Source organism: Haliotis cracherodii, unplaced genomic scaffold, assembly GCF_022045235.1.
Source record: "Haliotis cracherodii isolate W230 unplaced genomic scaffold, xgHalCrac1.p SCAF_8, whole genome shotgun sequence".
Classification (NCBI taxonomy): Eukaryota; Metazoa; Mollusca; class Gastropoda; order Lepetellida; family Haliotidae; genus Haliotis; species Haliotis cracherodii.
The window spans coordinates 35,436,189-35,452,522 of NW_027266341.1; the positions used below are offsets into that span (position 1 = coordinate 35,436,189).

Genomic DNA, 16,334 nt, shown 5'->3' on the forward strand with positions numbered 1-16,334 from the left:
GGATGTTAATCCCCACCAGGAATTCACCCACAGACGTAGAACAACATTTGCATGTTAATCCCGACCAGGAATTCACCCACAGACGTATAACAACCCTTTGGATATTAATCCCTACCAGGAATTCACCCACAGACGTACAACAACATTTGCATGTTAATCCCGACCAGGAATTCACCCACAGGCATAGAACAACATTTGGATGTTAATCCCCACCAGGAATTCACCCACAGATGTAGAACAACATTTGCATGTTAATCCCGACCAGGAATTCACCCACAGGCGTATAACAACCCTTTGGATATTAATCCCTACCAGGAATTCACCCACAGACGTAGAACAACATTTGCATGTTTATCCCTACCAGGAATTCACCCTGACCTACCACAACCCTTGCATATTAATCACTTCAAGACCCACAGACCTTCCACCACCTTGCATGAAAACGTTCCCCCATCTAAACTGTTACCTGTGTGAGAGTTTGGCTGGAGGAGTGCCGTGTGTCATCCGAGCTGAGGGTACTGCTGGACGATGGCTGACTGGCTTCACTTGATTTCTTCGTCCCGGTCCTCAAATCTGACTGCATGAACTTAAAACTCAGAATGTTGTACCATCGGGTAGAAACCTCCTTCGGGTCGAAATCAGCCAGACTCACTTGAGCACAGCCCTGTCAACACAACAGACATCTGGGAATAAGTTGACTCTCCATGGGTTTGACATGGTACAAGATCCCATTAGTCCATATACTACTCAAATTTTGATAGGGATATTTAAATCTTTCCATGACTCACAAAAATGAATCTCAAAATATATCACGTACATACAGTAGAACATGGATATGGACTACAAGGAACTGGAGAAATCAGTTCGTTTTTATATGTTGAATAAAGATAAAGCTTCAGTCAACTTCAGTGTATATATGACCAGATCGATTTATAGTGTATATATATATATATATATATTCTCAATTGGACATTTTGTATTCATCTCTTGAGACCTACAGTGGGTATCAGTGTAGAGTTGGGTAATAGGGGGCTTGGTACCCAGGTAGTAAATTTGGACTCCCAGCCGAAATGTGACACATCTGCCGCACTCACCAGGCACTCCTCCTCCCTAGTGGGGTGTACGCTCCACACGTTGACCTGCAGCGTCTTAGAAGACAACTTCTGCTCAGCGAGGGTCACCCGAAATGTCTCTGCAAACTTGGTGTTCTTCAGATCTGGTAGCGTCTTTGTCTTCCACGCCGTCTCCATGTTGTGAGGCAACAGTGCAGCTTTAATACATCTGAATACCGAGAACGTCAGCATTAGACTGGGAGGGAGGAAAGGAGGGGTGCAGCTTTAATACATCTGAATACCGAGAACATCAGCATCAGACTTAGAGGGAGGAAAGGAGGGGTGCAGCTTTAATATATCTGAATACCGAGAACATCAGCATTAGACTGGGAGGGAGGAAAGGAGGGGTGCAGCTTTAATATATCTGAATACCGAGAACATCAGCATTAGACTCAGAGGGAGGAAAGGAGGGGTGCAGCTTTAATACATCTGAACACCGAGAACATCAGCATTAGACTCAGAGGGAGGAAAGGAGGGGTGCAGCTTTAATATATCTGAATACTGAGAACATCAGCATTAGACTCAGCGGGAGGAAAGGAGGGGTGCAGCTTTAATATATCTGAATACCGAGAACATCAGCATTAGACTCAGCGGGAGGAAAGGAGGGGTGCAGCTTTAATATATCTGAATACCGAGAACATCAGCATTAGACTCAGAGGGAGGAAAGGAGGGGTGCTGCTTATAACAGGAGCTTAAAATTGGGGGATAGTCCAGTGATGCAGGTTGTCAGTGTTTGTAGTTTAACGCCACACTCAGCAATGTTCCAGCTATATGACGGCGGTCTGTAAATAATCGAGTCTGGACCAGACAATTAGTGATTGACATCATGAGCATCGACCTACGCAATTGGCTTACGATGACATGCATTAACTAAGTCAGCGAGCCTGACCATCCAATCCCTAGTCACATCTTACAACAAGCATAGTCGCCTATAAAGAAACGTAAGGGTTGCAGAATACATATCCAAACCCGGATCTACACGGGTCAGGTTGTCTGAATGTGTGAATTGTGTGACCTTCTATTGGTACGTGTGTAAGAAACTAGGCAGACATGTACACATTGACACGGAATCTTTCAGAAACACACATCGAAATATCCTAACAAATGTTTGGGAGCACAGTATGAAAAGGTGTACAGACAGATTCAAGCAGTTACACAATTATCCAAAGTTGGCAAAATCTCTGATAAACTAAGGGAAACTAATTGCAAGTATTTCCACGAATCATAAACATGGTGAAACAGGGATTAAAACCATATCTATCTGTTGATCATTACAGCAAAGGGAAGCAACTCTGCACACCAACAATTTTGAAAGTGGAACTGGGAATGATATGAGCATTGTAGGCTTAGAATATTACTTTCCATACTGCAGCATCGTGGTTTTCTCGTTTCTTCCAGAGACTCCCCAATCAATATCCTCATTCCATGAAAACAAGGAGGAAACCATTCACATCTTGTGTGGCCAAATCAAAACCAAATACTTTGCAGTGTCTAATTAATCTACGACAGCCAGCTCATTATGAACAGAAGTAATTTCACGGTTGATCCACTGTGATGCAGTTTGGCTTGTTTCTGTGTTGCATCGATGTGGGGGGGGGGGGGGGGGGGCGAGAAATGTGTGCATAACATGCCGAATTCATCTACACTCGCTAAAATCACAAATTCCTGGAATTCAATTTGGGCACTTTTTAGTCAAATAACACATTTTCCTTGGTATAAACAGAGAAATATATGACAATCTCTTTAGTCAGACTTGTCCTGACCTTCATACAATATTTGAAGCAGACAATATCAGTAGCAGAAAAGCTTCAAAGCAGACAATCTCTGATGGTTGCTTATTTAAACACTAGTACTCTTTCTAAGCATTGATGCAAACACAACTGCAGAAGAAGAACGATAAAGTTAGTAACTTCAGCAAGATCAATTACTTTTCAAAATTTTCTCATAAATGAAATTGAACTAACTTAAAGGTCATGTATGACAAAACCTGTTGCGTCCAAATTCTGTCAGTACACCATCTCTGGCGGACCCATGAAGATCCGGGGTAGAATAGGTCTTCAGGAACCCATGCTTGTCGTAAGAGACGACTAACGGGATAGGGTGGTCAGGCTCGCTGACTTGGTTGATGCATGTCCTCGATCCTAATCATGTGGATCCATGTTCATGATGTAAATCACTGAATTGCCTGGTCCAGACTCGATTATTTACAGACCGCCGTCATATAGCAGGAATATTGTTGAGTGTGGCGTAAAACAACAAACCAAACCAAACCAAACCAAACCATCTCTGGCGATCATATTTCTTGACAAAGGCTACAAATTAAGTGATGGCAGCTGGGTTTAAAGATACCTTACAGTATTTCAGGGACCCTCCATTTAATATTCTGGAAGGCACCTGGGACATTAGTGAGAAACAGGATATTTTTTCGGTCACTGCTTTCAAAAACATTTCACTGTTAGTTTCAGGACAGTCAGTATATCCAGTGAACAATAGTCAGGTGTTTCATGGAGATTATTATCTGAGTGTCTTTCTGTATCGCAAATATGTTAAGGATAAAAATTGTATTATGAGCACATAATACATAGTTTGTATTTCTAGCATACTTACACACAGGGGTCCGGAAACCGTCATATGCGCCGGACATGTCCGATTGGGAATCTCAAATGTCCGGTTTAAAATATTGCTTACCGGACATTTAAATTTTTCTGTCCGGACATTTTAAAAAGTATTGTCCGGACATTCTTAAATTTTGACCGGACATGATCAACAGTTAGGACTAAGCAATTTCTGTCTGCAATTGTAACACAATGAAGATTATCTACACTGACAAGCTTTGTTTGTTTTGATTGCTGTAAATACATCGTACCTAGAATGATAGTCCAATCGGTCAATCACTGTAATAGGCAATAAACTGAGTTGACACTGATTAATCGAGGATTTATTACTGAGAACATCTTGTTAATTTGAGTAAAATGTGTTTACAACTGTACATAAATACCTTGCATCATCGATGTACCTCATTATCCTCACAATGCTACGATACGTAACCTCAGACAAGAAGCGAAAGCGTGACGACAGCCAGTCGACCGATGCAGATCAGTCGAGCGGATCTGACAAACCCACGAAGTCTGAATGATCATTTTGTAAGTCGTGGCAAACGACTTTCACTTGGTTGACATACAATGAGGATTTGCCGATTATATTGTTTTCAGTAGCTAGTCGTATATTGAATCTTGATTGACCGCCATTTTGCTTTCTGTGACGATCGATATCAAATTTTTTTATGGTCAATAATTAAGTAAAGATGAAAAAGTATTCAAATAACTATTGCTATCAACGATAGTTTAGGATTTATGATTATATTATCTGTCTTGTTTTTAAATAATCTTTAGTTTAAAAAAAAAACTTTTCCCGTGAGGTCACGTGATAACCAAATATGGGATAATAGTCTCGATCCAAATGTTACAACGCGTACACTTGAGCAGACTCATGAATATTAATTAGACCGTTCACAACGTTGACAGATCGTTATTATAACAGAAACAAACGTATGTTTTCCATATATATCTAAAATGATATTATTTGTTATTAATTGTCCGGTGAATTAAACAATTTAAATTGAAACAATTCATAATTCATCATATTATGAATACGTAACAACTTGTAATTTGTGTGTAAAAAGTCGTACTAAAACACGCTGTTTGAAGGGGGCGTGGCATAAATGTAAATGTCCGATTGGGATTTTAAATTTTCAAGACCCCTGCTTACACATCAGAAACCACTACGTAAACTTATTGGGAATATTAGCTAGTTATTGATTGAGCAGAAATTGTGTTGATGTATGGGGCCTAATATTCCTGCAAGGTGACCTTATTTGCGTATTCATCTAATCAGGATACCAAATTTATCCGATTTGTTCATCACATCAATGACACCATCCATCATATGATAAATGTCGACAACAGCATGACCTGCTGTGCCATCCCCCATTCAGCAGATGAAGGTGCATGGGGAGAAGGGATATACCCCTGGTGTCAAGGCTGTTACATCAGACATGAGTAGTGGTATTCAAATTAATTGCAACAATTGTAAAAGATCAAGAAGATCCATGAATGATTTTGGCCCCCTCTCGAGATGGTAACTATTCTTATGGTATAACCGCCTCTGTGGTCTAGCAGAAGGTTTGGGGTTTCATCCCTAGCTGCGTCATACCAAAAGACGTTATAAAGATGATAATTATAACCCTGTCTGGTGCTCGGCATTAAGGGGCTAAAAGAAGGGCTGGTCAGCTCAGAGTCAGTATACTGTGTCTGAGTGGGGTATTCATGTTAAACTACGGCAGTGGGCTAGCACTATAAAATCGACATTAGTCCCGACTAGTACAAGCAGACACAAGTGCATGCACATCGCCATACCAGTGCAACCTTGGACACGACGTGAAACCCTATTTTACCTCACCTCACCCTAAGGTGTATTCAGTACATAGTACTCGGACAGTCAAGTGAGAACCACTTCCCGGCACCAGCAATAATACTTACACATGGCCTCCTTCCGGGAAAGCAAGTGCCATCAGGTTGCGGGCTTGTTCGATCCCTATCAACAACATCTTCTCGACACCTTCGTACCTGGAACAAAAAGCAGCACTATAAAACAATGTCCGGAGTAAGCAGCATCAAGAAAAACAGAGTACCATCACATTATGCAGAAAACAGCATTACAATTGACCGATATCAGCATTATAATTGACCGATATCAGCATTACAATTGACCGATATCAAATAACAATTTGCTGATATCAGCATAAAAATTGACCGATATCAGCATAACAAATGACCAATATCAGCATAACTATTGACCACTATCAGCATAAAAAATGACAGATATCAATAACAATTCGCTGATATCAGCATAACAAAGGACAGATATCAGCATAACAATTGACAGATATCAGCATAACAATTGACCAATATCAGCATAACAATTGACCGACACAGCATAACAATTGAGATATCAGAATAACAATTGACCGATATCAGCATAACAATTGACCGATGTCACAATCACAATTCACAGCTAACAATTAGGCCGATGAGTGAGGGGGATATTGTCCACAATACTATCTTATTGGACAATTTCCCTGGAGTCCAGGAAGACCATTGCTTGAAACTATCATCAGGCCATATGCTTTCTGACTAAAAATGCAACTGAATGACATAAAGAAATTGACTTTGTAATGATTTAGTCTTCCAAATCCATGAACAAGACAAGATGGATTCATAATTATTTGTACAAGAGTAAAAAGACCAAACAGAAAAACACAATTTCGAACAACCAGTTTACAGAATCTTTGTGTGCAGACGTCATCGTCTGTGTTGAAGTAGATGCCGGTATGTAGGAGTCATGGCAGATCACCATGACATAGGTCAGTGAAAACCCATCTCCCCCCAATAATAACACATGACACACATTCCTCCCATTTCATCTCAAACCACAGGAAACAAACCAAGAAAGATGCAACCTGGTAAAGTGCATGTGCGTCTCTCTGAACCCTTGGAGTAGGCCTTATATTGAATTACACAGCTCGGCAGACACTGGAATCTGTCCAATACCTTTGCCTAGCAATGTGCAGAAAACAGCATCTTTCCACCAAAACCAGCAATCAAAAATAATATTCAAAACAAATCCAGAAAAACATTTTCAAATTATCAAACATCTTTTAAACCCTGAACATCTCAAAAAGGAAAAGCGCTCCCTCCCTGTCTCAGACAATTCTATTTCTCCGGTCAGTAGGTGCTCTGTTCATCGGCAGCAAGACTGAAAGACAACTGGGAGATGAGGGTTTCTTGCGCACTCAAAGACGAACCAGGCAGGAGAGTGTGCATCACAAAATACACGCCTTCGGCTTGTTGCCAAGATCTGCACAGAGGAGAGACGACAGTTTATCGCACAATAATGGCGGAATGGTCCTGCCCATCAGGGAGTCTGCTCCATGATCTATAGTGGAGAATCAGATACACAGGTACTGCTTACTGAATTCTAAGGAAATATGAATCATAGCTCAATGTCAAGGTGTCCCATTAGGTGTCCCTTCGTCAAACTGAACCTGAGACAGCCCTGACTGTACAGTACTCTTGACGAGATGAGTTAATGAGGGAGGGGGTCCTCAAATTGGCTTAACACATTAACCATATTGAGAACTGAACCTGGCATGACATTGAAATGCTCTGAGACAGAACACAGAACATCCTAAGTGACAGTGCACATCACACTGACATGGGAAACAATGCATGAGTGAGTGAGTGAGTGAGTGAGTGAGTGAGTGAGTGAGTGAGGGGTTTAAGGCCGTTTTAAATAAACAGTACTCCAGTTATACCACGGGGTGTCAGCTTAATGCGAGAGGAAAGCCGGAAGTGCCGTAGTTCTCACTTTTATCACGTAGGTGAAACCCATGAGCACGGATATGGTGCTATCAAACCTAGATACACAGTAGGTGAGTGAGTGAGTGAGCGAGCAAAATCTGGAAAAGCACAACAAGTGGTTGGCATTAATCGACAACGATTCAGGCTGCTCATGCAATGATACACACGGCTGGCGTGCCATGTCAGTCAACCAGTCCGATCACACACAGGCATCACCTGATTCTCTTATGACAAGCATAGGGTACAGACTCCTCTACTCTGCCCCTGAATACTGACAGGGATCAACTCCAGTAAATGTAACCACTCACCCCAAACCTACACCCACAGTGTTGCTACACAACAGCAAGAAAAGGCACGTTTAACAGTGAAAGAATTATTCAAAACCCTACACCACATTGAAAGCATCATCATGGAAAGAGAATGAAAATTAAATTGGAGTTACATAAACAAAAGTACTATCATATTTCAAACCCACTAGGAAAAACAAACGGCACTGAATATTGAAGCACATGCTATTAAAGAAAGCGAGAGAACTATTTCTGTCTGTACAGTGCAGACACCATGAATGTATGACAGTGTGTCTGGCACGCCACCAAGGCATGCACACCGGCTCGTGGCCAGCGCCAATAGAACGGCATACAGGGACTGGGTTACTACGTTCCGCTCAGAAAACAATCCACACTCATTCCGTAACCGCAATGTCCGATTTTTTTAATTTTGGAGATGCTGGCTGCAAGTTTGCCAAGATTGAGGTACAGAGGCATCTTCTTCAGTGTGACTCATGCTGTCTGAGACTGTATTCCTCGGTGCTGGAAGTCCATCAGTGTCTGGCGCCACCGCCAGCTTTACCATATTCCTTATAATCAACACCATGTCAAATATAGTGAGGTGATATCATATTCCTCAATATCAACACCTTGTCATATATATTGTGAAGTTTATACATCATCTGGTCAGCTGATCATGTACCACATACTGGTAATTAACACTCCAACACAGCTGACATACAATATTCCTTATAATCAACATCCTGTCATATATATAATGAGTTTTTTAGACCATATTCCTTATAATCAACACCCTGTCATATATATATATATAATGAGGTTTCTAGACCATATTCCTTATAATCAACACCCTATCATATAAATATAATGAGGTTTCTATACCATATTCCTTATAATCAACACCCTATCATATAAATATAATGAGGTTTCTATACCATATTCCTTATAATCAACACCCTGTCATACATAGTGAGTAGGACCTGTGGTTAGTCACTTCATGATCAGATTGTTTTATACATGTTTTAGACTCCAGTAAACCAATTCCCAAACAGACATTTTGTACCCAACACTTGAGACCTACAGCATGTACCAGGGTCGGATAGGGTCGGGTAATAGGGAGCCAGGTACCTGCAGGGTAGGGTAGGGTCGGGTAATAGGGGCCAGGTACCTGGGTAGGGTAGGGTCGGGTAATAGGGGGCCCGGTACCTGGGTAATAAATTTAGACTCGCCCCAGCCCTACGTCGCATGTGTTCATACTAATGTTCATATCCCAGAACCAAAAAGGGCAATGAGTTATTGATAAATACCCCTGAGATTGTTGTTTGTTGTTTAACAGAGTGGCCTGTAAATATTCAAGTTTGGACCAGAGAAACCAGTGGTTGATATCATGAGCAACACCCAATGCCATCTGTACAGGACACAATGCAATCAACCAAGCCTGACCATCTCATCCATTTAGTTGCCTGCTAGCATAGGTTGCTGGGGACCTATTATTTTCCAGAACACCAAGGGGTTCTAACCCGTGGATCAAGTGATGGGCGAAACCTTGGCAAGTTGTTCTGCCTCTCATCAACAAGCTCATTTTCTAAATATTTCCCACGCTTCACTGTAAAGTTGTTCTTGAACGCAGCAAAAGGATGAGTCAACATTGTTCAACATTGCCATTATTTTTAGACCATAATATACAGAAGAAACAACCTTGTCCTTACTTGAAGCCACTGGGTGAGTGAGTGAACCTGATTTAACACTGCTTAACAGTACCTCAGATTATAATGTCAGTTAAAGGATGAAATAAAGAAACAAAAGTACCATCATACCATGGAAAACAATGACAAAAAAATAAAATATTTGACAAGCAAAAAGAAATATGTAATGCAGAGATGCCAAAACTATTTGAAGCTTTGAAGTAATCAGTGGCGTAAAAAGGAGTAATTTCATTAAAAAAGAGTATTTTTAACTTTTTCCGTAATCACCTTTGAGAATCTCTAAAGCAGGTTTTCACTTTGACATTTTTGTGAGGCCTAGGTGTATGTGAAATATGTGGTCAAAGCTCCAATTCATCACATGACTGTTTTTCAGAAGTAAAAACAAGTATACATGCAATTAGTTCCCTGTCTGCACAAGCAAGGATCGATCGATAAAATGACTTGAGTTTGTTTAAACATTACAACGAATCAGAGACCTTGTATCATTAAGTAATGGACATTTTAACACTATGTGAATGGAAAACATGGCTCTCATTTGTCAGCATAGTTTAATCAATTTCATCTCCCTGATATTTCATTGTAATTATTGTTAATAATTAGTGAAAATATAATGACAAAAGTCTTAATTTGGGGGAGCAATAGCGGAAATAGCAGAATTTTAGGCTGAAAATTGTAACTATTACTCCACAATCGTAATGACTGGCATCTCTGCATGGCATGTTGAAAGGAAGAGTGTGAGTAAGTTGAGTTTAAACAGTATTTCACTCCTATCACTGTGTGACAGCATAGTTGGAGGGAAAGCCTCAAAGTAGATGTATATGTTTACCATCGAAATCTATATGTAGGATACAGATTATAAATCACAACCACACAAACATTAGATCCTGATACTGCCAAGGGATGCAACTCTTCCATTTGGGCAGATAGGCATTCTGTAGCCCCAGTTACTCTATTCCTTGCAAGAACATACCAATGACGTTCATAAAGATATTTACACATCACGTTTATGAAATACCGAAGAGGAATCCATAACATAGACCTTGTAAATAGTGAACTTAAGTACAATGGAACAGACAGGAAATCAGAGTAACCATTCTGAAGAACCAGTACTGGCAGCAGGAAGTGGAACAATGAGAACATATTTCACAGGCTTACACACCGTTCATATCACTAGCAACTTCCTTGTAGGAAAACTTCAAACCAACCAAACCATGAATCACTTTCAGTGGATTACTAACCACTTAGGAATGTAATAAACCTAAATACTGTCTTAATGCACAGCAATAAATAATAATTCTAGTCAGTTGCATAATAAACTGGTGAGCGAAGGTAACCTTTCTCCTGCGGTAGCTCTTAAAATGAAAAACAGAGTGACCGCTAGGCTTGCAAATTATTTTCTAACAGATAACCTTGATAGTTCAGACAGTGTACTTGAACACACATGTACATCACTAGATTTGCTAATTTGCTTAATGGTAAAACTTGATAGTCCAAATTGATATACTGAACCATAAATAGTTGACTGCTAGTCTTGGTGCATATAAAAAACGATAACCAGTTTGATATTCACACAGTAATACATTGGCACTCTCACAACCAACACTAATGACATCGACCTAGTGCTGACATACTGAGTAAAACAGTGTAATCTCACAACCAACACTAATGACATCGACCTAGTGCTGACATAATGAGTAATACATAGTACTCTCACAACCAACACTGATGACATCGACCTAGTGCTGATATACAAAGTAATACATTGTATTCTCACAACCAACACTGATGACATCGACCTAGTGCTGATATACAAAGTAATACATAGTACTCTCACAACCAACACTGATGACATGGACCTAGTGCTGATATACAGAGTAACACATTGTACTCTCACAACCAACACTGATGACATCGACCTAGTGCTGATATACAAAGTAACACACTGTACTCTCACAACCAACACTGATGACATCGACCTAGTGCTGATATACAAAGTAACACACTGACACTCTCACAACCAACACTGATGACATCGACCTAGTGCTGATATACAAAGTAACACACTGTACTCTCACAACCAACACTGATGACATCGACCTAGTGCTGATATACAAAGTAACACACTGTACTCTCACAACCAACACTGATGACCTACTGTTGATACACTGTGTACTTTATCAACTCCACAACAACACAGTATCACTTACTTGAGCTTTATCTGGATCTGTGCACTTTCCAGATTTGTTTCTAGCACCTCATCGATCACACCAGTCCTGCAACATCAACACAACCCATTAATGATATATCATGTATTATGTGCACCATAATCTGCACCATCACTCTTACCAGTCACTTGATAGTTGTACAAGGCGTCAAAATTCAACACTGACAAAAACCCATCGATCAAGATGAATCCACTCCTGAGTGTTGGGGCACCAGTTGGGCAGGACATGCTTATCCTTTTTGTGAACACCTTTTGTCATCACTGACTTTCAGTGATCTATTCCTATCATTTTCAGCGCTATTTTGCCTTTTACGCCCAATGAAAGCTGTTTCGACGGATAATCAAGATGGTTATTCTCAGGCATTGATCATAAATTGAGATACAGTAAACTACGGTTATAAGAAACCCAAAGGGACCACTGATTTTAGTTCGTTATAACCATAGTTCATTATAAGCACGTATACAGCATAACTATAGCAAATAGTCAGGACAAAAAAATAAGTTTGTTATCTCTGTTAGTTCGTTATTTTAATGTGTTCATTATAAACATAGTTTACGCTATATCAATAGTGTCTTGTTCCACATAGTTTCATAAGACAATGAGCGTTGCATGCAAATCTCATAGTTTTATGTTTAGGTGTGATGTCATTTTTGTTTTCACTAGATGTTCTATAATATACATGCCAAAAATTATCTAACAAGATATTTCTAAATTAAGTCCACAAAAACAAGAATCACTGATGTTAGAAAACTAGATCACAGAGGAAATGGACAAACATTTTAAAATGACTTTGGTAATACTTGATTCTGATTGGTCAATCCAAAGTTTGGAATCAAATTAGAACACCTAAAATCTAGTTAATGTTGCTCTTAATTGAAAACAGTATGCTTATCAACTATGAGACACACCTTATCACAAACACTGGTATTTATTTCAAAACCTGTTGCTACTTCAGTAACACAAAACCCGTTGCTACTTCAGTAACGCAAAACCCGTTGCTACTTCAGTAACGCAAAACCCGTTGCTACTTCAGTAACACAAAACCCGTTGCTACTTCAGTAACACAAAACCCGTTGCTACTTCAGTAACGCAAAGCCTTTGCTACTTCAGTAACGCAAAACCCGTTGCTACTTCAGTAACGCAAAACCCGTTGCTACTTCAGTAACACAAAACCCGTTGCTTCTTCAGTAACACAAAACCCGTTGCTACTTCAGTAGCACAAAATCTGAAGATGAAACATCCTGATGAGCGTGCTATCATCCGACATCCACATGGCAGACTATTTCAGGAGATCGGAGATTTTTAATTTCAACACAAGTCTCCTCCCCAAGAGCCGGCTGGGGTGAAGGCATTAGCTGTCCTAACTTGAGTTCCCAACTCAATGTTTACACACCATGTGGAACTAACAGGTCAGTCGAGTGCTCCAAACCAATACCAGAAATCAGGCCTCACAAAGCCCCCAAATTCCCTGATAACCATCTTGAACCAGCAATGGGGGTCTACTGCCACAGCTGTTCACAGCCTGTAGCTTGATTGTAGATACTGTCAGCCACTAGGTAACCATTGTTCAATCAACATTTCCACTTTCTCATGACATAAACTTGCTTTTAATATGGGAAAATGTCAGCATTTGAATGTGATAAGGTGAGTGGCTATTGTTTTATGCCACTGTTAACAACAGTCCAGTCATATCATGGCAGGACACAAGTTGGCTTCACATGCATGGGGAATCAAACACACTCCCTTATCATGATAGGCCAACGTTTTTACCACTATGCCACCCCCATTCCCCGAAAAGGGACATAACTCCCAAACAATAAGTCATAATACAATACTGAGTAACTTTTTACAGAATGTTTCTCTTCCAAAATAATAAATGGATACTTAGATACACAATCTATACAGTAATATAGTTTGCACATGATACAATTATGACCGATTATCATGTCTTGCGTCAATAAACACAGACCACAAGCTACACAAATCTCAGAGGACATCCCATTACAGGTCATGTCAGAATGACCTTTCGCCCAACCAATCAGAATGTCGCTTACAAGATCACAAAGTAAAAGACTGAATGTGGTTTATTTTATCATGAAAGCTCAAAAAGGTTAACATGGTTAAGACGGGGCATTCCGTTACTGCTGTATGACCGACTCTGACTGCTGGACACTGTTTATTTCTTGATTCAACATGTTCAGTGAGATAAATATTCGAAACAAGACTTTTCATTGACCATAAAGTACTGCCCTACAATCTCAGCCATCTATCAGACATTCCAGAATTTTCTTGTCTTTTGAGTTTTCGAACTTTGAATCGAGGATTTTGTCAAAATATGTTTCAAATCGTGGTTTTTGAAACTAAGGCAGTAAATCTTGAGAGAGATGCTTTCTGACTGGCTAATGTCGACTTCCTGTATGTGATTTCATTGGTCATTCAAAGTTCATTAAAGGTCGTTATGATGTGACCTGTATTGGGATGTCCTCAGATCTTTGGTCTGGCGGTATCGTGTGCTAAGATCTGAATTTAATGAGACTGCTCTAAGACCGGAGATGACTCATGATGGTAGATGTAAAAACATTGGGGGAAAATACATGTCAAAGAAGACAAGGAAATCCTTTCTTAAATCCTTTTAGCATCATTGCATAAACATCAAAGGGAAAACACTGATATGGTTTTACTGTTCCCTTGTTGGGAATAAAGTATCTCTGACAGGCAACTGATCTAACCATTTGGCTACCTCATATCATCTTCAATAGGAATGGGACACTAAAACTTCAGCTCAAGGCAGCAATCAACACAATCCAAAGCTGACATTTATCACACACAAGCCTATTCCTGAAAAAGGTGTTTGAAGAACATTTGCATCATATTGCAATCTCATTGAAATCAGATCTAAGTTCTCGCTACCGCTAAACAAAGATCTGAGGACATCCCATTACGGGTCATGTCAGACCGACCTTGCGTGAACTGTGATCGACCAATGGAATGACTGACAAGAAGTCGACATGAACCAATCAGAAGGCAGCTTACTCGTGCACTAATTTCAAATTGGCGACTACGCTTTGAAACATATTTTGACAAATTCTTGATTAAAAATTTGAAACCTGAACAAAAGAACATTCTGGAATGGCTAATAGATGGTCTAGATTGTGTGGATTCAGTCGTTAACCCCATAACTATCTTGTGGAATACCCCGTGTAAAAAGTTCTTGGGGTTGCATGATGAGAAATTACATGCCGACTGTCACTTTCATGATCTTGTAAGCGACGCTCTGATTGGTCAGGAGAAAGGTCGTTCTGACATGACCCCTAATTGGATGTTCTCAGATCTTTGTTTAGTGGTAGTGAGAACGAAGATCTGATTTTAATGAGATTGCATCATATTGTTGTTGAAATTGAGTTGATACTGACCTTTTGACTGATGCTTCGAACACCCCACTGTCACCAGCCACAGACTCATCACTCACTGCTGCAGAAACACTCCGCGTATTTCCGCCAGACAAATTGTTGCACACACCGGAACTACTTTCACTGATTGGACTAAGAGGAGGGTTAGATGTGGAGTCCAAGTTCTCTAATCCTTGTGAACGTTTTGAGTTTATTTCACCACTCTCCGCTAGTAAAGATTGCGGAACCATCTGTCCAACAACTGGCACTCTAGTCCGAGAGTTTTCTACCCTAGGGTATTGTGGAGAATTTTCCATTAATTTTGATTGATCGCAGTTCGTTAGCGGTTGCCCACCAACCATCCAGTTGCCACCCAGGCTAACATGACGCTGCCGTTCCACGGCACTCATGTGTTGCTCGTAAGTGGGCGGGGGAACTATTTCCATGGGCATATAAGGAGACACTGGCGGCGACGTTGATGAAAATGAGGATTTTGGGGACACCGATTTAACTGAAGGCACTTTATCCCCTGTTGCCATGACACTATGTAGATAATTCCCCGTCGCTGCCGCTGTGATGTCCAAGTTGGACATTTGCGGAATGACCGCTTCCTGAATAGGGGCCATCACATGACCCTGCAGAAGTTTCTCAACACGTTGATGAAGGTCCTGTAAATTAATATCACTTCCACTTTGGCTCTGATTGTAAATGTCCACAGCACTGAGGGAGTTGAGGGACCCCAGGCTGCTGGCCGAGAGAGACCCTAGGGATCCCAGGCTCGAACCCGAGGACATCGACAATGTGCTCAGCGACAAGCTGAAACATAACATAAACAGATTTAAGTCTTGACAAGCAAGCATCATCATGGAATGAGTGAATGTTGTTTTGTGCCAAATCAGCAATATTCCAGCCATATCATGGCAACATTTTAATCGGTAAAATCTCGACCACAAAAAAAAGTGGCTGAAAACATGAGCAATGGTGCAAGCCTGACCATCTAATCCCCATTTTAGACAACTTTTAAGTGAGTGAGCGAGTTGGATTAGCTAAGAGCAGTATTCAAGCTCTGTGAAATCTTGTCAGTTTCGTTTAGGATGAAAGCCGGAAGTGATGCAGGTCTCAGACATTTACAACTTTGTTAAACCCACAAGCACAATCATATGTTCCTTGAGTGCCCAAGGGAAACAACTCAAGAC

The 16,334-nt window shown here is 40.4% G+C and overlaps 1 protein-coding gene across 3 annotated transcripts in view; it reads right to left on the minus strand.

Moving 5' to 3' along the window:
• The window catches only part of LOC139450730 (protein WWC2-like), an 89,983-nt gene that overhangs the window by 16,660 nt on the left and 56,989 nt on the right, over positions 1-16,334 (minus strand). For all 3 annotated transcript variants that reach the window (XM_071232535.1, XM_071232536.1, XM_071232534.1), the window contains exons 11-15: positions 15,163-15,954; positions 11,732-11,797; positions 5,651-5,737; positions 1,095-1,281; positions 467-664 (exon numbers count right to left, since the gene is read on the minus strand). In XM_071232535.1, the coding sequence (XP_071088636.1) occupies positions 467-664; positions 1,095-1,281; positions 5,651-5,737; positions 11,732-11,797; positions 15,163-15,954 (1,330 nt within the window). The remainder of the gene's footprint in view (positions 1-466; positions 665-1,094; positions 1,282-5,650; positions 5,738-11,731; positions 11,798-15,162; positions 15,955-16,334) is intronic.